At 44.3% G+C, this 20,598-nt stretch overlaps 1 protein-coding gene across 4 annotated transcripts in view; it reads left to right on the plus strand.

Moving 5' to 3' along the window:
* The window catches only part of LOC141093111 (long-chain fatty acid transport protein 2-like), a 243,014-nt gene that overhangs the window by 101,322 nt on the left and 121,094 nt on the right, over positions 1–20,598 (plus strand). For all 4 annotated transcript variants that reach the window (XM_073579587.1, XM_073579590.1, XM_073579588.1 and 1 more), the window contains one exon: positions 2,523–2,681. In XM_073579587.1, coding sequence (XP_073435688.1) covers positions 2,523–2,681 — 159 coding nt within the window. The remainder of the gene's footprint in view (positions 1–2,522; positions 2,682–20,598) is intronic.

Below are 20,598 nucleotides of genomic sequence, written 5' to 3' on the forward strand. Positions count from 1 at the left end.
CAAATCAGATTAGCTAAAGCTGAAAATGAATTGAGGCTTGCAAGAGATGTCAAAAGCAATAATAAAGGATTTTGGGGATATGTCAAAAGTAAAAGAAAAGTCAAAGATGCTATAGGATTTTTACAGGATGAAAATAATGAAATGGTAAGACAGGATGTTGAGAAGACTGAACTTTTAAATTCCTATTTTGCATCCGTTTTCTCTCAGAAAGGAAATGTAACATCAACTGTTATTCACTGTCCTATTAAGGGAATAGAAGAATCCAGGATATCTATAAACAGAAAGATAGTGAGGAAACACTTAGCTAACCTAAATGAATTCAAGTCTCCAGGTCCAGATGAATTACACCCCAGAGTACTGAAGGAGATAGCAGAAGAAATTTTTGAACCCCTCTCCATAATCTTTGAAAATTCTTGGAGAACAGGAGAAGTGCCAGAAGACTGGAGAAGAGCAAATGTTGTTCCTATCTTCAAAAAGGGGAAGAAGGTGGACCCAGGCAACTATAGGCCGGTGAGTCTGACTTCTATACCAGGAAAGATCTTTGAACAAATTATTAAACAACATGTATGTCAATACCTGGATAAGAATGAAGTGATTAAACAGAGTCAGCATGGGTTTGTAACTAATAAGTCATGTCAGACTAACTTAATTTCCTTCTATGATGGTATCACTGATTGGGTGGATCAAGGAAATGCTGTAGATATAGTATATCTTGACTTCAGCAAAGCATTTGACAAAGTCTCTCATACAATCCTTATTGAAAAAATGACTAAGTATGGAATGGACAAGGCAACTGTTAGGTGGATTCATAACTGGCTTAGTGATCGGACCCAAAGAGTGGTCGTAAATGGCTGCACATCCGGTTGGAAGAATGTCTCAAGTGGGGTACCACAGGGCTCTGTCCTGGGCCCTGTATTGTTCAACATCTTTATCAACGATTTAGATGAAGGAATTGAGGGTAAACTGATTAAATTTGCTGATGACACAAAGCTAGGAGGGATAGCTAATACTAGAGAAGAGAGAGAGAGGATTCAAAAAGATTTAAATAAACTGGAGAAGTGGGCAGCAACTAACAGAATGGTTTTTAACAGGGAGAAATGCAAAGTACTACATCTGGGCAATAAAAATGAAAAAAGCATATATAGAATGGGAGGAATAGGGCTAAGTGACAGCACATGTGAAAAAGACTTGGGTATACTAATAGATCACAGACTGAATATGAGTCAACAGTGTGATGCAGCAGCAAAAAAGGCAAATGCAATTCTAGGATGTATTAACAGAAGCATACAGTCTAGATCACGTGAAGTCATTATTTCCCTCTACTCCTCTTTGGTCAGACCTCATCTGGAATATTGTGTCCAGTTTTGGGCACCACATTTTAAAAAAGACATCAACAAACTGGAGCAAGTTCAGAAAAGAGCGACCAGAATGGTGACCGGTCTGGATACCCTGTCTTATGAGGAAAGGTTGCAGGATTTGGGAATGTTTAGTTTGCAAAAAAGAAGACTGAGAGGAGACTTAATAGCTGTCTACAAATATCTAAAGGGCTGTCACATTGTAGAAGGATCAACTTTATTCTCATTTGCACAAGGAAAGACTAGAAGCAATGGGATGAAACTGAATGGGAGGAGACACAGATTAGATATTAGAAAAAACTTTTTGACAGTTAGAGTGATCAATGAGTGGAACAGGCTGCCACGAGAAGTGGTGAGTTCTCCTACAATGGAAGTCTTCAAACAGAGGCTGGACAGACATATAGCATACAGTATGCTGTCCGTGTTTAACATTGCAAAGTATAGGAGAAGCTTTGTAATATATTTATTTCTTTATCCATCCTTGAAAATCTCTGATTGATAGTAAATAGTCAAAAAACAATTTGGCACTCCAAATTCACTGCAGAAAATTCAAAGAATATTTTATTAAAGGTATATCCACTGCATATAAATATTGATGTTTTGGCCCAAATCAGGCCTTCATCAGAAATTGTCTTCAGTTCCTTGAGGCAACTTTAACAGGTACAACTGAGCATTGGAATCTTCATGAGAAAGATTTATCAGAGCACTGGGGTCAATGCACAACAGTGCAGGAGATAATGCGCATTAGAAGACAATTTCTGATGAAGGCCTGGTTTGGGCCGAAACCACTGATGACAATGATGCCGTTTTTTCACTTGCATGAATAAACATTTAACAGGGAGTTCATAACATCAGCCTTTTATCTGTCTTTTTCTGACCCCCTCTCTACTGATTTATGACCACAGACAACATGAAAGTTGAGCTGACTGATGAGATACCGTGGTGGAATTGGCATTTCTGTCACTACTTTATTCTCCTCTCTGCATAACCTTGGTGGCAGATTCCCTTTACGAAAGTCAAATACAGATATACGGTAGTTTAGGTACTTCCACAGCAAACAGCATATGACATATTAAAAGAGGATTCCAAATCATCCAATCACAAACTACGACATACCTACTTTCCATGTAATAGCAGAAATTTCCAAAGCTCTTTATTTTTTTTAAGGACTTCCAAAGGCTGCACTAATAAACCAGAATCGTGTTTTTGGAAGTGGCCTAATAGGCATGCTATGTGGACTTACAAGTGAGGATGTATTCTACCTTACATTGCCTCTATATCACAGCGCAGGACTGCTCGTTGGACTCCGAGGATGCATTCAAACAGGTACGCATATTGATTTCACATGATAGTTTTTATGTACCGCATTGAAGAGTATGAAAAATACAAGGAACAATCTGATGGTGAAATAGTGGCTATAAAATAGCAGTGTTATTCCAAAAGGATTTTTATTAAACCTTTTAAACAAATCAAAGAGCAAGAGGAGGGAGGTATGTAGTCCAAATTGTTGATTCTCTGAATATATTCGCTGCTTTTAAAGTAAGAGCAGTGAATAATCCAAATATAGTCTGAGGTGTGAGTGCATAGATGTTTTGTACTGGCCATGATCTGCATTTAGAGATATTAGCGCAAATCAGATTTCATTGCTTTAAAATTGGTTTTCATATAGCCAAATTAATGGACCAGGATATTCCCTTGATATTGACAACTATGAACGGGAAGGGACTGAGAACTTCAGCTCTGTTCCATCCATTCCTTGTCAAATTGTGTAATGCTATTAACCTGCTGATGCAAGGTTAATCTTCAGGCTTATAGTGTTAGTTATACAGGCATGACGGCACGGCTACAGTTACCGTTCACAGCACTAAAGTTCATTTTCTGCAGGTAGCCACGCTTACAGTATAGCTCCTACAAGACTATAAGCTCTCAGACAAACAATCATTTGGTCAACAGCCATCTCATGTATGGACTCTCTTAGAGAAGGAAAGCGTTCTGTTGAGTATTCAAGTGTTCTTAAAAGTGAGAAACCACTGCTAGACAGCTCCTAACAGGAGTTTGTCCATAGCTTCCAACTGTCCCAGATTCAGCAGGACTGTCCCAGTCAGTCCTGCTATCCTGGCACATCATGACTTTGTCCAGATTTCCAGTACTCACTTCTCTCCAATGTTTTCATTGCTGTCTGGCTCCTCCTCCTCCTTGGGGGGGCATGGCCAGCATCTCTTTGCACTCCCTTGTGATTTTGTATTCCCTGGAATCAAACCAATGGCTTCAATTTTTTGTTGACAGTAAGTAAAGCTATGACCCACATGTTATCTTGATAGGTATGGGATTATTTGGTATACCTGTGTAAGGGAGGGCCAGGACTATAGTCGTGGCCAGGGACGCTAGAGCATCAGCATCCAGGCCTTCCCTCTCAGAAAAGGAAAGTCCACTATTCGGCATACCTGCGTCTCCAGGTTCGGGTCCCTCTGGGCACTTCCCAAGCAGCGAAAGCCCCTTTCCGATGCAACGCCCAACAACTGAGACACAGTCCATGGTAACTTGAACGGTTTCTTTACTGACTTCACACAATATAACCACAGTTGGTGCATCATTTCTAACACTTACGTCTTTACATGCTTCCTCAGCTTTCCCTAGTTTGCGTACTCTTCCACACAGCAAGTACCCGGATCTGACCTTGTTAGACTGCTTCCCAGCTTCTTCCTGGCCTAACCTTACCATGATGATAATTCCATCTGCCTGTTTTGCCCCAGACTCGAAATCATCAGCCACCTGGTTTAGTTGCCTATGGAAAAGCATCTGAACCGTCTGTACTGCTCCTTGTGAAGCTACAGCATCCTTCTGTTCTTCAGCCCGTCCGACTCTGGCCCTAAGAGCGTCCGCCCAAGCGATGAGTCGCCATATATTAGCTGCTGTTCTGGCTCACTGTATCAATGCGCAATAGCTGTGGATACCTGAGACCTTCACTAGTTAACGTTACGTGGCTGCCGAACTGTCCTGGGCCTATAGCCCATGTGGATACTTTGGGCACCCTGGCCCCGTATGAACTAACTTCCTTCTTGCCTAGCCTTACCTCCTGGCAGCCACTCCTACACTTAACCCTATCTTGCTAAGAACTCTATGTACTAAAGTGCCCCCCTCTAGTGTCCAAAGGGTGCACTACACTTTCCCTATCTAAAATATAGCATTATACAGCAGAACACAACATATTTACTGGAAATGGTAACAAGTATAAAAGTGTACCAATACCATTGATTCTGGGTGGTAATACATGACGACATGTAGCAGTACCACGGATTAATAGAAATACAACATCAAGCATTAAGAACTACTAAGGAGGCAGAACAAGGAAATATTATTATTCCACCCCCTTACACCTGAACCCAAAAGCAGGTGATACTGGTACATAGAGATACAGTGCCTTGCGAAAGTATTCGGCCCCCTGGAACTTTTCAACCTTTTCCCACATATCATGCTTCAAACATAAAGATACCAAATGTAAATTTTTGGTGAAGAATCAACAACAAGTGGAACACAATTGTGAAGTTGAACAAAATTTATTGGTTAATTTAAAATTTTGTGGAAAGTCAAAAACTGAAAAGTGGGGCGTGCAATATTATTCAGCCCCTTTACTTTTAGTGCAGCAAATTCACTCCAGATTTTCATTGTGGATCTCTGAATGATCCAATGTTGTCCTAAATGACTAATGATGATAAATATAATCCACCTGTGTGTAATCAAGTCTCCGTATAAATGCACCTCGGTGCCACGATCCAGAGGGCCTTGGATCCTATACAGGGATCGTTAGGAGCAGGCCCCGGGGTTCGGGTACCACGATAGCCGGTACCAAGAGGGGCGGCTCTTTAGGGAAGCAGAGAAGGCACGGGACAGACAGAATACTGGCCCCAAGGATGGAGCGGGAGAGGAAGGAACTGGAGTAGGGCTGCAGAAGGACAACAGGACAGCAGGATGATATGATACGGTGGAGGATCCAACCTCCTCTTGTCGGCGTGATTCTTCATCCGATCACCGGCTATCTTGAGTGCCGTGTTGGTCTCAGTCCAGATCTTAGAAAACTCTGTGGACAAGAAGTTGGCCGCAGATACCTCCAAAGCGGGGGTAACAGGAAGAGGAACACCAGGATGTCTGCCAAACACCACAAAAAACAGAGACTTGCTTGAGGACTCACTAGTATGGTTGTTGTAAACGAACTCAGCCCAGGGAAGTAGCTCAACCCAGTCGTTTTGGTGGACGTTGGAAAAATGATGCAGGTATCCCGTCAATACCTGATTAGTTCGCTCCACCTGCCTATTAGACTGTGGATGGTAAGCAGAGGAGAAATCTAGTGATACATCCTTGAGCTTGCAGAGTGCCTGCCAAAACCGAGATGTGAACTGAACTCCTCAGTCAGACACTATACGTCAGGGTAGTCCATGGAGTCTGAAAATTTGATGGATGAAGACCTTGGCTAGATCAGGAGCTGAGGGGAGTCCGCTTAGAGAGATAAAATGTGCCATCTTGGAGAAGCGGTCTACAACCACCAGGATCACTGTACAACCGTAAGAGCGGGGCTGTGATGAAATCCATGGCGCTGTGTTCCCAGGGTACTGCAGGAACAGGCAATGGAAGCAATAAGCCGGACGGAGGCCGTCGTGGTACTTTATTTTTTGCACTGGAAGGAAAAGAGGCAACAAAGTCAGCCATGTCTTGGCAAAGAGTTGGCCACCAGTAGTGATGGGAAATGAGGGCAAGCGTCTTCTTAGTCCCAGCATGTTTGGAGGAATGGCCCCAGAGTAAGACCTTCTTTTTAACATTCTCAGACAAGAGAGCCTTGCCTGGAGGTGGAGAAAGCAGATTCACAGGAGCCATGGTGATGATTTTAGCGAGTTCAATAATGTGTGAAGGCTCCTCCACTGTCTTGGTCAGCTGGTAGACCCTGGATAATGCATCGGCTTTGGTGTTCTTGTTACCTGGGCGAAAGTGGAGCTCGAAATCAAAGCGAGCAAAAAATAAGGACCATCTGGCCTGTCGGGTCCCTGGGTGGACTGGAGATAGGCCAAGTTTTTGTGATCAGAGTAGATTACAAAGGGATGGAGCACCCCCTCCATGAGATGACGCCATTCCTCCAGGGCCAATTTTATGGCTAACAGTTCTCAGTCGCCGATCAAGTAATTTGACTCTGATGGTGAAAAGGCCTTGGAGAAGAACCCACAGGGAAGCAGTCAACCTGAGGCTGATCTCTGGGACAGTACGGCCCCGTCTCCTGTGGATGAGGCGACCACTTCAAGCACGAAGGGTCTGCTGCTGTCAGGGCGGTTCAACACTGGAGCTGTAGAAGAAGCCTGTTTTAGAGTCTGAAAGGCCTCTTTAGCCTCCGTAGTCCAGGAATTGGGGTTCGTCCCCTTTTGGGTAAGGGCGGAAATACTGTAGGTTTGGTTAACGTGGAAAAATGAGGCATAAATTGTGTGTAATAATTGGCAAATCCGAGAAACCATTGTATAGACCTTATCCCGACAGGTCGGGGCCACTTGAGGATGGCAGACAGTTTCTCGGGATCCATCCTCAATCCAGCGTTGGAGATAATGTAACCCAGAAATTGTAAAGAAGTCTGTTCAAAGTGACACTTTTCAATCTTAGCAAACAAATGATTCTCCTGAAGACACTGTAGTACCAGGCGAACACTCCTTCTATGGGAAGCAAGGTCAGGTGAGAATACGAGGGTGTCATCCAAGTATACGACAACACAAGAATACAAGAGGTCCCGGAAGATCTCGTTGACGAATTCTTGAAACACTGCGGGGGCATTGCAGAGACCAAAGGGCATGCCTAGGTACTCGTAATGGCCATCTCGAGTGTTAAAGGCGGTCTTCCACTCGTCACCAGTGCGAATACGGATCAGATTTTAGGCTCCTCCAAGGTCTAACTTGGAAAAGATCCGAGCCCCTCTGAGGCGATCAAATAGCTCCGGAAAGAGTGGAAGAGGATACCTATTCTTGATTGTGATATCATTCAAGCCTCTGTAGTCAATGCTCGGTCGTAGGGATCCGTCCTTTTTCTTGACAAAGAAAAAAACAGCTCCAGCGGGAGAGGAAGACTTCCATATAAAACCCTTGGCAAGATTCTCCTGGACGTACTCGGACAAGGCTAAGGTTTCTGCAGGTGATAGTGGGTAGATCCTACCCCTAGGAGGAATAGAGCCAGAGATTAGATCAATCGGACAATCAAAGGGCCGTTGCGGGGGAAGGGTCTCCGCTTCCTTCCTGTCAAAGACGTCTGCGTAGGAGCAATAGGCTGAGGGAAGCCCAGGGAGATCAGGAGGTGGTCGTGAGGTGGCTGCAGGATGGATAGGATTCAGGCACCGAGCATGGCATGAATGTCCCCAGCAGAGATCTTCGCCCAAAGACCAGTCAAGAACCGGCTGATGTGTCCTTAGCCAAGGGAGTCCAAGGAGTAACGCATGGGACAAATTAGGCAATAAAAGGCCATCTTTCCACAATATAAGGCTCCGACTTGCAGCCCCACCTCCTCAGTGTCCATAGTGATGGTCTCCTGTAGTGGTCTGTCATCCACTGAAGCAATTAGCCGGGGACTTACAGTTGTGGCCAAAAGTATTGACACCCCTGCAATTCTGTCAGATAATACTCAGTTTCTTCCTGAAAATGATTACAAGCACAAATTCTTTGGTATTATTATGTTCATTTAATTTGTCTTAAATGAAAAAACACAAAAAGAATTGTCCTAAAGCCAAATTGGATATAATTCCACACCAAACATAAAAAAGAGTGTGGACAAAAGTATTGGCACTGTTCGAAAAATCATGTGATGATTCTCTAATTTGTGTAATTACCAGCACCTGTAACTTACCTGTGGCACCTAACAGGTGTTGGCAATAACTAAATCACACTTGCAGCCAGTTGACATGGATTAAAGCTGACTCAACCTCTGTCCTGTGTCCTTGTGTGTACCACATTGAGCATGGAGAAAAGAAAGAAGACCAAAGAACTGTCTGAGGACTTGAGAAACCAAATTGTGAGGAAGCATGAGCAATCTCAAGGCTACAAGTCCATCTCCAACGACCTGAATGTTCCTGTGTCTACCGTGAGCAGTGTCATCAAGAAGTTTAAAGCCCATGGCACTGTGGCTAACCTCCCTAGATGTGAACGGAAAAGAAAAATTGACAAGAGATTTCAACGCAAGATTGTGCGGACGTTGGATAAAAACCTCGACTAACATCCAAACAAGTTCAAGCTGCCCTGCAGTCCGAGGGTACAACAGTGTCAACCCGTACTATCCGTCGGCATCTGAATGAAAAGGGACTGTATGGTAGGAGACCCAGGAAGACCCCACTTCTTACCCCGAGACATAAAAAAGCCAGGCTGGAGTTTGCCAAAACTTACCTGAAAAAGCCTAAAATGTTTTGGAAGAATGATCTCTGGTCAGATGAGACAAAAGTAGAGCTTTTTGGGTAAAGGCATCAACATAGAGTTTACAGGAGAAAAATAGAGGCACTCAAAGAAAAGAACACGGTCCCTACAGTCAAACATGGCGGAGGTTCCCTGATGTTTTGGGGTTGCTTTGCTGCATGTGGCACTGGACTGCTTGACCGTGTGCATGGCATTATGAAGTCAGAAGACTACCAACAAATTTTGCAGCATAATGTAGGGCCCAGTGTGAGAAAGCTGGGTCTCCCTCAGAGGGCATGGTTCTTCCAGCAGGACAATGACCCAAAACACACTTCAAAAAGCACTATAAAATGGTTTGAGAGAAAGCACTGGAGACTTCTAAGGTGGCCAGCAATGAGTCCAGACCTGAATCCCATAGAACACCTGTGGAGAGATCTAAAAATGGCAGTTTGGAGAAGGCACCCTTCAAATATCAGGGACCTGGAGCAGTTTGCCAAAGAAGAATGGTCTAAAATTCCAGCAGAGCATTGTAAGAAACTCATTGATGGTTACCGGAAGCGGTTGGACGCAGTTATTTTGGCTAAAGGTTGTGCAACCAAGTAATAGGCTGAGGGTGCCAATACTTTTGTCTGGCCCATTTTTGGAGTTTTGTGTGAAATGATCAATGTTTTGCTTTTTGCTTCATTCTCTTTTGTGTTTTTTTCATTTAAGACAAATTAAATGAAGATAATACCAAAGAATTTGTGTTTGCAATCATTTTCAGGAAGAAACTGAGTATTATCTGACAGAATTGCAGGGGTGTCAATACTTTTGGCCACAACTGAAGTATGGAATCTGTACTTGTCCACCTCTTTGCGCCGGATGAAGTTACCTGCCGAGCCTGAATCCACGTAGGCCACCTCAGACCCACGTCTCTGAACCGAAATCAATAGAACAGACATTGTGAGTGGTTCAGAGGAAGTACTAACACCTCTCTTACCTGGCCTAGGTGGATGAGTTTCCCGGTCTCTCAGGACAAGATCGGAGAAAATGCAAAGTCCCTCCACAGTAGAAGCATAGGCCTTGCACCCATCTCTCCTTACGATGTAACTCGGCCAACTTGAGGTGATCTATCTGCATGGGTTCGGCAGGAGGAACAGAAGGAGTCCCGGCTGAATGTGGACTAGAAGGCCGATTGGCTGCAGGAAGCAGCCTAACGGACCTCCTGTCCCTAGCCAATTCCCGAGTGAGTGTGCTCCTGGAACCGTAGATCAATGTGGGTGGCCAGGGAGATTAGGTCTTCCAGAGTAGTCGGGGTATCCCGACCCGAGAGCTCATCCTTTATCCTGCCCGAGAGACCACACCAGAAGGCCCCTACCAGTGCCACGTTATTCCAACCTAACTCAGAGGACAGAGAACAGAAGCGGATAGCATATTGTCAGACCGTGAGGGCACCTTGATGGAGGTTAAAGACGGACTCGGTAAGGGAGGCTAAGCAGCCAGGTTCATCAAAGACCCTGCGAAAAGTTTCCAAAAAGACTGGAAGGCTTGAAACTATGGGATCGTCCTGTTCCCAGAAGGGGTTCAGCCAGGACAGGGCCTCCCCCTCCAGATGAGACATAATAATAAAGGCCACTAAAGGCTCGGTCAGAGGGGTACTGCTGGGTTAACAATTTGAAGTGTAGGCTGCACTGGTTTAAGAACCCCCTGCAGAGTTTGGGGTCACCACTAAACAGGGGGGTTAACAAGGCGAGGAGAAGAAAGGGAAGAGGAAGCATGAGTGGAAGTCCGTGCCGCGGTGGCAGACTGGAAAGCCACCAGACGGTCATCAACAGAGGCCATATATGTTAGGATAAGGGTCTGAGTGTCACGCTGCTGACTAAGTTCCTGTTGAAGACTGGCTAGCTAGGAAGCGTTTCCCGGATCGGCGGCCTGTAGGGCTGACAGACGAGAGTCCATGGACTTCATCACGGACATTATGCGTCCCTGGTTCTCCCGCAAAAAGAGCAACTCTTTTTGGGCGGTAGCAGAGGCACCGGCGGAATCCATGGCCTGATCCTACTGTTACGGCTGGGCGAGGCAAGCTTCCAGGAGTGGACCCTCGGGATCGTGGCACCGAGGGGCCCCTGGGTGAGTAACAAGGTGAAGCCGACCCCTATACAGGGATCAATAGGAGCAGGCGCCAGGGTTTGAGTACCACGATAGCTGGTACCCAGAGGGGTGGCTCTTTAGGGAAGCAGAGAAGGCATGGGACAGACAGAATACTGGGCCCCAGGGCGAAGCGGTAGAGAAAGGAACTGGAGGAGGGCTGCAGAAGGAACACGGGACAGCAGGATGGAGCAGGAACACGGGAACAAGACAGGAGCAGGACTGCAGGTGGAAGGCACGGGTAGCAGGATGGAGCCAGGACACAGGAGACACCAGAGAGGGGCTGCAGGAACACAAGCCAGAATGTGTGTAAGGGCAGGAGACCATGTAGAGAGGGCCTAATGTGAAATGAAACACAAGGATCAGGTGCCTCCATTACAGAAGGGCGGCCTGAAATACCCGGGTAACGCCTCCCATTGGTCCGGCGGAGCTTCCGGGTCAGGTCACCGCTGGAGCTCAAGGAGGAGGGAGAAGACGCGGCCGCTGCCTACAGTGCATGCGCACAGCATGCAGTGACGCCATCAGCCACGGACCCGTCAGGACAGAAGCAGAACGCCACGGCCATCTGCCGGAGAGATGCCGCATTGCTGGAGCAGGGAGGTGAGTATGTGGGGGGAGAATGGCGGCCGTGACACTGACCACTGTCATTTTATGAGGTCATAACTCTGGAATGCTTCAATGGATCCCACTGGTTCTGTTTTCTCGTGACATATTGTACATCATGATAGTGGTAAATTTTCTTTGATATGATTTGCATTTTGCTTGTGAAAAAAAGGAAATTTGGTGTCATATCACACAAAATAGTTAATAACATTTCTCACATGTTTACTTTACATCAGCACAATTTTTGAAATATATATTTTTTTTGTTAGGAAGTTATAAGGGTTAAAAGTTGACCAGCGATTTCTCATTTTTTCAAAAAAATTAACAAAACCATTTTTTGGGACCATCTCACATGTGAAGTGACTTTGAGGGGCCTATATGACAGAAAATACCCAAAAGTGACACCATTCTAAAAACTGCACCCCTCAAGATACTCAAAACCACATTCAAGAATTTATTCACCCTTTTGATGCTTCACAGGAATTTTTGGAATATGGAAGGAAAAAATTAACATTTATTTTTCCATCACAAAAATTTTCATTTAGACCTAATTTTTTTCACTTTTGCAAGCGTAACAGGAGAAAATGGACCATACAATTTGTTGTGAAATTTCTCCGGAGTGTGCTGATACCCAATATGTGGAGGAAAAAACTGTTTGGGCACACGGCAGGGCTTGGAAGGGAAGGAGCATCATTTGACTTTTGGAATGCAAAATTTGCTGTAATAATAAGCGGACACCATGTCACGTTTGAAGAGCCCGTGATGTGCCTAAACAGTGGAAACCCCCCACAAGTGACACCATTTTGGAAACTAGACCCATTATGGAACTTATCCAGATGTGTGTTGAGCACCTTGAACCCACAGGTGCTTCACAAAAGTTTATAACGTGGAGCCATGAAAATAAAAAAAATCACATTTTTACCAAATAAATCTTTTTTAGGTCCATATTTTGCATTTTTATAAGGGTATCAGGAGGAATTGCTCCATACAATTTGTTGAGAAATTTCTCCTGAATATCCTGATAACTCATATGTGGGGGAATACTACTGTTTGGGAGCACAGCAGGGCTTGGAAAGGAAGGAGCGCATTTGACTTTGTTAATGCAAAATTTTATGGAATGATCAGCGAAATGCCATGTTGTATTTGGAGAGCCCCTGATGTGCCTAAACAGTGGAAACCCCCCACAAATGACACAATTTTGGAAATTAGACCCCTTTGAGAGCTTATCTGGATGTGTAGGGAGCACCTTGAACCCCAGGTGCTTCACATAAGTTTATAAGGCTAAGCCATGAAAATAAAAAAAAAATCAAATTTTTCCTTCAAAAATCTTTTTTAGCTACAAATTTTGTATTTTCACAAGGGCAAAAGGAGAAAATGGACTCAAAATTTTGCTGTGCAATTTCTCCTGAGTTCACCGATACCCCATATGTGTTCGGATACTACTTTTGAGGCACAGTGCAATGCTCAGAAGGGAAGAAACTCCATATTACATTGCAGATTTTGATGTTATCCATGTAGAGGAGGTGGCTGATGGCGCTTCCACTCTTGAACTTGTATCCATAGCCAGACTCTGTAATTATCTGACTGAGGGGGTTCAAACCTATGCAGAACAGCAATGGGGACAGTGCATCACCTTGGTATATGCCGCATTTGTTGGTCACTTGTGCTAGTTGTCTTGTGTTGACTTCCAGTGTTGTTCTCCACTGCCCCATTGAGTTTCTGAGGAAGGCTCTTAATATCCTGTTGAACATTCACAAATTCATGTGGGTGGCATTGAGTCATAAGCATTCCTGTAGTCAAACCGCAGCTAGTAGATGCAGAGCACTATGGCGGTAATGTGCACAGGGTTTAACTGCACTCAATGTGCACTGAAGCAAGCTCTGTTACACTCACAGAGCTGCAGGCAAAAAGCATACACAAAACGCTGAGTCTGTTCAGGGTCACAGAGTCTCAGCGATGCTGACACGGTATTCAGGGTCACAGGAGTAGCCTTAGACAACAGGACTACTCCGTCTAGACCTACCGTTAAATAAGGTTCGTGGCGTCGCAACAGCGGACGCAGAAATAAGCTGCAACTGCAGCGCGGCAAGAACTGAGCCGCTGGTAAGGCACTGCAATAAGGCTGGCGCAATGCAGATGCTAAGCTGCTCAGCAAGATGGAGCTAGGTGCGCTGGCGCTGGCGCTACTACTGGCAGGAACCAATCACTCACACAAACGTATTATCACAGGGAAGAGGTTTCTTAATAAGTCATTCACCAGTCCAAGCATCCATCATCAAACATACAGCAGCAAGTATGAAAAATACTAGCGCATGGCGGAACAGCCATGCCCGCTTTTTATACCAAACGGGACCTTCCTGAAATCTCCAAGGCTCCAAGAGGAGCCAATAGGATTCGACACAGGACCTGAGCACCTGACTCCCGAACTCCAATGGAAGTTCGTCCCATGAGCATGCTCAGTTAAGGGAACCAAGGACTTAGCCTCTGGAGAGAGTTGCCTCAAGGCACTCTCCTCTGCAATCTCCTCTGCAGCAGATGAAGCGCAGGAGACTGCAGAATGTAAGGGTCTAGATTTCAACATAGATGAGGTAGAAATCTGGCTCCTAGCATTCAGGCTGTGCTGAGATTGGTCTGTCTGGATCTTGAGTCTTGAGCAACTGCTCTATCTACTAGGAGCTGATGCTTAGAGCCTCTGTGTTAGGAGTCAGGTTCCTGCGTCTGCTCTGCAGGAATCCAGACCCTTACATTCTGCGGTCTCTTGCTCTTTATCTACCACAGAGGAGATTGCTTTGCAGCAAATCTCTCCAGGGGCTAAGTCCCTCTGTCCTCCTACTGAGCATGCTCATGGGACGGTTTCCCATTGGAGATCAGGAGTCATGGGCTCATGTCCTGCTCCAGATCTCATTGGTCCATCTCGGAGATCAGGAAGCTTCCGTAAGGTCCCGGCTGCTATATAAAGCACGCATGGCCATTCCGCCATGTGCTAGTATAGACTATACTGCTATGTGTGAATGGTGACGGATGTATGATTCTGGTGACTGACTTATTATGAAACCCCTTCTCCTTCCCTCTGATATTACGCATGTGGTTAGGGAATTATTTCAGTAGCCTTAGGCCACTGTGCACACCGCACCTCTGCACTAGCATCTGACATAGCGCCTGCTTTGTAGCTGTGTCGTCCAGCGGCAGTGTCCTGCGCTGCGCTGCAGTTGCAGCCCTTCTTGGAGTTTGCAGTAGCGACACCGCACACACGGTAGGTCTAGACGGACGCAGCCCCTCTGTCTTAGTTCCTGCTCCTGTGACCTTATACCATGTGTGCATTTACCTGAGGCCTGTGACTCTAACAGACAAAAACCAGGGGAAGAGTCTTGAGGAGATCATTTGCATATTCCCAGTGCCTTCTGGGATAAGTGAAGAGTCTACGTGAGCTCAACGATCACTGGGTTTTGGCCGTTGCAGCTGAAAAGAGGAAATCGGAAAATCAGGGGAAGAGTCTTGAGGAGATCATTTGCATATTCCCAGTGCCTTCTGGGATAAGTGAAGAGTCTCCGCGAGCTCAACGATCACTGGGTTTTGGCCGTTGCAGCTGAAAAGAGGAAATCGGAAAACCAGGGGAAGAGTCTTGAGGAGATCATTTGCATATTTCCAGTGCCTTCTGGGATAAGTGAAGAGTCTCCGCGAGCTCAACGACCACTGGGTTTTGGCCATTGCAGCTGAAAAGAGGAAATCGGAATTTTGGCTCATCTTTCATCGTTTTTAAGAAATCTCAAGATGGAAGAGGCCAGGAGCCATTTGGTGAGCTGCATTTCTTGCTACATGTTCACAGATTTACCAGTGGAAAAGCCAAACTTCACATGCCACAAATGCAAGCTTGTGTCCCTGTTGGAGGAAAAGTTGCAAAATCTCGAAGAGAGGTTAGCTACGTTGAAGATCATTAAGGAAGGTGAAGAGTTCTTGGACAGAGCAGAATTATCTCTTCATGTTACAGAAAGAGAAGAAATTCGAAGTGCACCTGAAGAAACAGAGGAATGGAGACATGTGACCCAGAGAAGCAGGAGGATCAGGAGGCAGTCAGCACCCATACTGCTCAGAAACCAGTACCAGGCTCTCACGCAGGAAAACGATGAAGAAATACATCAGGATAAGACTTTGCCAACAAACAGCAACCTTGTACGCCTTCAGAGTCCTCCTGGATGGAGAAAGAAAAATGTTGTCAAGAAGAAACGGAGAGTGGTGGTCATGGGGGATTCCCTGTTGAGAGGAACAGAGGCCGCTATCTGCAGACCGGATATAACTTCAAGAGAAATGTGCTGTCTTCCAGGTGCAAAAATTAAAGATGTGTCTGACAGGATATCAGGACTCTTCAGACCTACAGATGACTACCCATTCCTGCTACTACATGTGGGGACAAATGACACTGCAAGAAACGACCTGGAAACAATCTGCAGAGACTTTGAAGACTTAGGCAAGAAAGTGAAAGAACTGGGAGCGCAGGTGGTCTTCTCTTCCATCCTCCCAGTGGATGGCCATGGAACAAGGAGGTGGAATAAGATTCTGCAGGTGAACAACTGGCTACGTCGATGGTACCGTCAGCAACGATTTGGATTTCTGGATCACGGAGTGAACTACTTATACGATGGACTACTTGCTAGAGATGGGGTGCACCTTACGAAGACTGGAAAGCATGTATTTGGAAGTCGCCTTGCTACACTTGTAAGGAGAGCTTTAAACTAGAACAACATGGGAAGGGAAGCAAAAGACCAGAAAAAGCCATACACCTGACAAATGCTATTGAGAACTCTGCTATTAGAAGTGGAAAGGAAGAACAAAGACGAAAGAATCTAATTAATAAAAATATTGGAGAAAGAGAAACCAATCACAAACTAAAATGTTTCTATACTAATGCACAAAGCATGGGCAACAAACAAGGAGAATTGGAACTACTAACACAGGAAAAGAAATATGATGTCATTGGAATCACTGAAACTTGGTGGGACAATACACATGATTGTAATACAAGACTAGAAGGATACAACTTATTTGCAAGAAACAGACTTGATAAACGAGGAGGGGGGTGTTGCATTGTATGTTAGAAACGCGTATATCTGCACAGAGATTGAAGCTTCAGAGACTGGGAGTTCTGTGGAAACTGTTTGGGTAAGAATACAAGGACAGAACAATGGAAATGACACCATTGTAGGCATTTACTACAGGCCGCCTGTGCAAGCTGAAGATATGGATGAACTCTTTATGCATCAAATGGCCAAGTTCTCCAAAAAATATGACATAGTTGTCATGGGAGATTTCAACTATCCAGACATTTGTTGGGAATCTCTCTCAGGCAAAACTAACAGGTCAAGGAAATTCTTATCCTCTCTTGCTGACAACTTTATCTTCCAAAAGGTAGGGGAGAAAACAAGGGGAACTGCTACCTTGGATCTAATCCTTATAAACAGGGAGGAAATGGTTGAGGAGGTAAAAGTGTCTGGAACCCTAGGAGGTAGCGACCATGCTATTTTAGAATTTTGGATAACTAGAGGCGGAAGACCTGTGAAGACTCAGACGTCAAGGTTAGATTTCAGAAAGGCAGATTTTAAGGGATTCAGAAAGATAATTGGAGGGATCCAATGGCTGGATATCCTTAAAAACAAAAATGTCCAGGAAGGATGGGAAATCTTGAAAAATGAAATTCTCAAAGCACAGTTGTTAACAATTCCGAAAAGAGGGAAGAATAGGAAGCATTTAAGGAAACCAGGATGGGTGAACACAGAACTTAAGCACATGCTAAAAAGGAAGAAAAAAATGTTTATAAAATGGAAAGAGGGAGGCATATCTAAAGAAGAATATAATGCTGTCTGCAGAACCTGCAGGGCACAAATCAGATTAGCTAAAGCTGAAAATGAATTGAGGCTTGCAAGAGATGTCAAAAGCAATAATAAAGGATTTTGGGGATATGTCAAAAGTAAAAGAAAAGTCAAAGATGCTATAGGATTTTTACAGGATGAAAATGATGAAATGGTAAGACAGGATGTTGAGAAGGCTGAACTTTTAAATTCCTATTTTGCATCTGTTTTCTCTCAGAAAGGAAATGTAACACCAACTGTTATTCACTGTCCTATTAAGGGAATAGAAGAATCCAGGATATCTATAAACAGAAAGATAGTGAGGAAACACTTAGCTAACGTAAATGAATTCAAGTCTCCAGGTCCAGATGAATTACACCCCAGAGTACTGAAGGAGATAGCAGAAGAAATTTTTGAACCCCTCTCCATAATCTTTGAAAATTCTTGGAGAACAGGAGAAGTGCCAGAAGACTGGAGAAGAGCAAATGTTGTTCCTATCTTCAAAAAGGGGAAGAAGGTGGACCCAGGCAACTATAGGCCGGTGAGTCTGACTTTTTTACCAGGAAAGATCTTTGAACAAATTATTAAACAACATGTATGTCAATACCTGGATAAGAATGAAGTGATCAAACAGAGTCAGCATGGATTTGTAACTAATAAGTCATGTCAGACTAACTTAATTTCCTTCTATGACGGTATCACTGATTGGGTGGATCAAGGAAATGCTGTAGATATAGTATATCTTGACTTCAGCAAAGCATTTGACAAAGTCTCTCATACAATCCTTATTGAAAAAATGACTAAGTATGGAATGGACAAGGCAACTGTTAGGTGGATTCATAACTGGCTTAGTGATCGGACCCAAAGAGTGGTCGTAAATGGCTGCACATCCAGTTGGAAGAATGTCTCAAGTGGGGTACCACAGGGCTCTGTCCTGGGCCCTGTATTGTTCAACATCTTTATCAACGATTTAGATGAAGGAATTGAGGGGAAACTGATTAAATTTGCTGATGACACAAAGCTAGGAGGGATAGCTAATACTAGAGAAGAGAGAGAGAGGATTCAAAAAGATTTAAATAAACTGGAGAAGTGGGCAGCAACTAACAGAATGGTTTTTAACAGGGAGAAATGCAAAGTACTACATCTGGGCAATAAAAATGAAAAAAGCATATATAGAATGGGAGGAATAGGGCTAAGTGACAGCACATGTGAAAAAGACTTGGGTATACTAATAGATCACAGACTGAATATGAGTCAACAGTGTGATGCAGCAGCAAAAAAGGCAAATGCAATTCTAGGATGTATTAACAGAAGCATACAGTCTAGATCACGTGAAGTCATTATTTCCCTCTACTCCTCTTTGGTCAGACCTCATCTGGAATATTGTGTCCAGTTTTGGGCACCACATTTTAAAAAAGACATCAACAAACTGGAGCAAGTTCAGAAAAGAGAGACCAGAATGGTGACCGGTCTGCAAACCCTGTCTTATGAGGAAAGGTTGCAGGATTTGGGAATGTTTAGTTTGCAAAAGAGAAGATTGAGAGGAGACTTAATAGCTGTCTACAAATATCTAAAGGGCTGTCACATTGTAGAAGGATCAACTTTATTCTCATTTGCACAAGGAAAGACTAGAAGCAATGGGATGAAACTGAATGGGAGGAGACACAGATTAGATATTAGAAAAAACTTTTTGACAGTTAGAGTGATCAATGAGTGGAACAGGCTGCCACGAGAAGTTGTGAGTTCTCCTTCAATGGAAGTCTTCAAACAGAGGCTGGACAGACATCTGACTGGGATGATTTAGCGAATCCTGCTTTGAGCAGGGGGTTGGACCAGATGGCCCAGGAGGTCCCTTCCAACTCTACGATTCTATGATTCTATGATTCTATGACTCAGCCTTTTTGTATGTTTTTGCTGCAGCGCCTCTGTGTGTGAACAGAGCCTGCTCTGCGCACTTCGGGTGAAGTTGAACCCGTGCACATTATATCGCCATATTGCTCGTCTGCCATTACTCAGCAGCGGTTGTAACACCTACTGCACGGTGGACCCCGAGCGGCGAACGCACTTTATTATTATTTTTATTTAGTGCATTCCGCCGTTCCTAACACTCTGGTGTCGGTCACAATGCCTTTCTGAGCTGGATCCATGTACTGGTTTATATGGTTCTGTAGCTTGGTGGCTATGATGCCTGAAAGGAGTTTCCATGTTGTTGTAAGGCAGGTTATTGGGCGATAGTTGGATGGAACTGTGCCTTTGTGAGGATCCTTCATGATCAGCACCATTCTTCCTTGTGTTAGCCAGGCTGGGTAGTGGCCTACTTCTAGCAGTTGGTTCATCTGCTTTGCCGTGCGTTCATGTACTGCTGATATATATATACATATCCCCAGGGGTAAATGTTTTTCTGTCCTGGCACTTAGTTCATAGACTTTACCAGTCTAGGAGTCCCACTCCTTAAAAATGGGAAAATAAATGTCTGTGTCTCTCCTCTATGTTTCTTCCAAGAGATATCACACAGTCCATCCTTCTAATTTTTGGAAGCCCTTGCAGTCAGTGCATAGTTATTACCAGTCAAGGGGTCCCATTCTTTAAAAATGGGAAAAAAAAGTCTCCAGGATGTATTGCAGTCCTTCCTTCTAATTGTTGGCAGTCCCACTCCTTAAAAATGGAAAAAAGATATTTGAGGCCCCCCTCTACATGTCTTACAGATTGTATTGCAGTCCTTGCACTTTGTGCATATGTTTCACCAGTCTAGGAGTCCCACTCCTTAAAAATGGGGAAAAAACATTTTTGGGGGCCTCATCTATGTGTCTTCCAGACCTCCTCTACGTGTCTTGCCAGCCTTTGCACTTAGTGCATTTGCTTTATGAGTCTAGGAGTCCCATTACCTAACAATTTTAACAGAATTTGTATGAGGTCCTTCCCGTTTCTCTAATTCAGGGTGCATCACAGTCCCTTTTCCTTTTAATTTTTGACAGTTCTTGCACATCGAAGTTATAAAATAATCCATTTCATCTATAAATAGAGAGATGGTGAGGGAACACTTAGCTAATTTAAATGAATTTAAATCTCCGGGTCCAGATGAATTACATCATAGGGTACTGGCAGAGATAGCAGATGAAATTGTAAAATCACTAGCCAGAATCTTTGAAAATTCCTGCAGAACAAGGGAAGTCCCAGAAGATTCGAGAAGGGAAAATGTTGTCCCTATCTCCAAAAAAGTAAAGAAGATGGAGCCAGGAAATTACAAGCCAGTGAACCTTACTTCTG

This window comes from Dendrobates tinctorius, unplaced genomic scaffold (assembly GCF_039654945.1).
Source record: "Dendrobates tinctorius isolate UK_male_01 unplaced genomic scaffold, ASM3965494v1 ptg000062l, whole genome shotgun sequence".
In the NCBI taxonomy this organism is placed as follows: domain Eukaryota; kingdom Metazoa; phylum Chordata; class Amphibia; order Anura; family Dendrobatidae; genus Dendrobates; species Dendrobates tinctorius.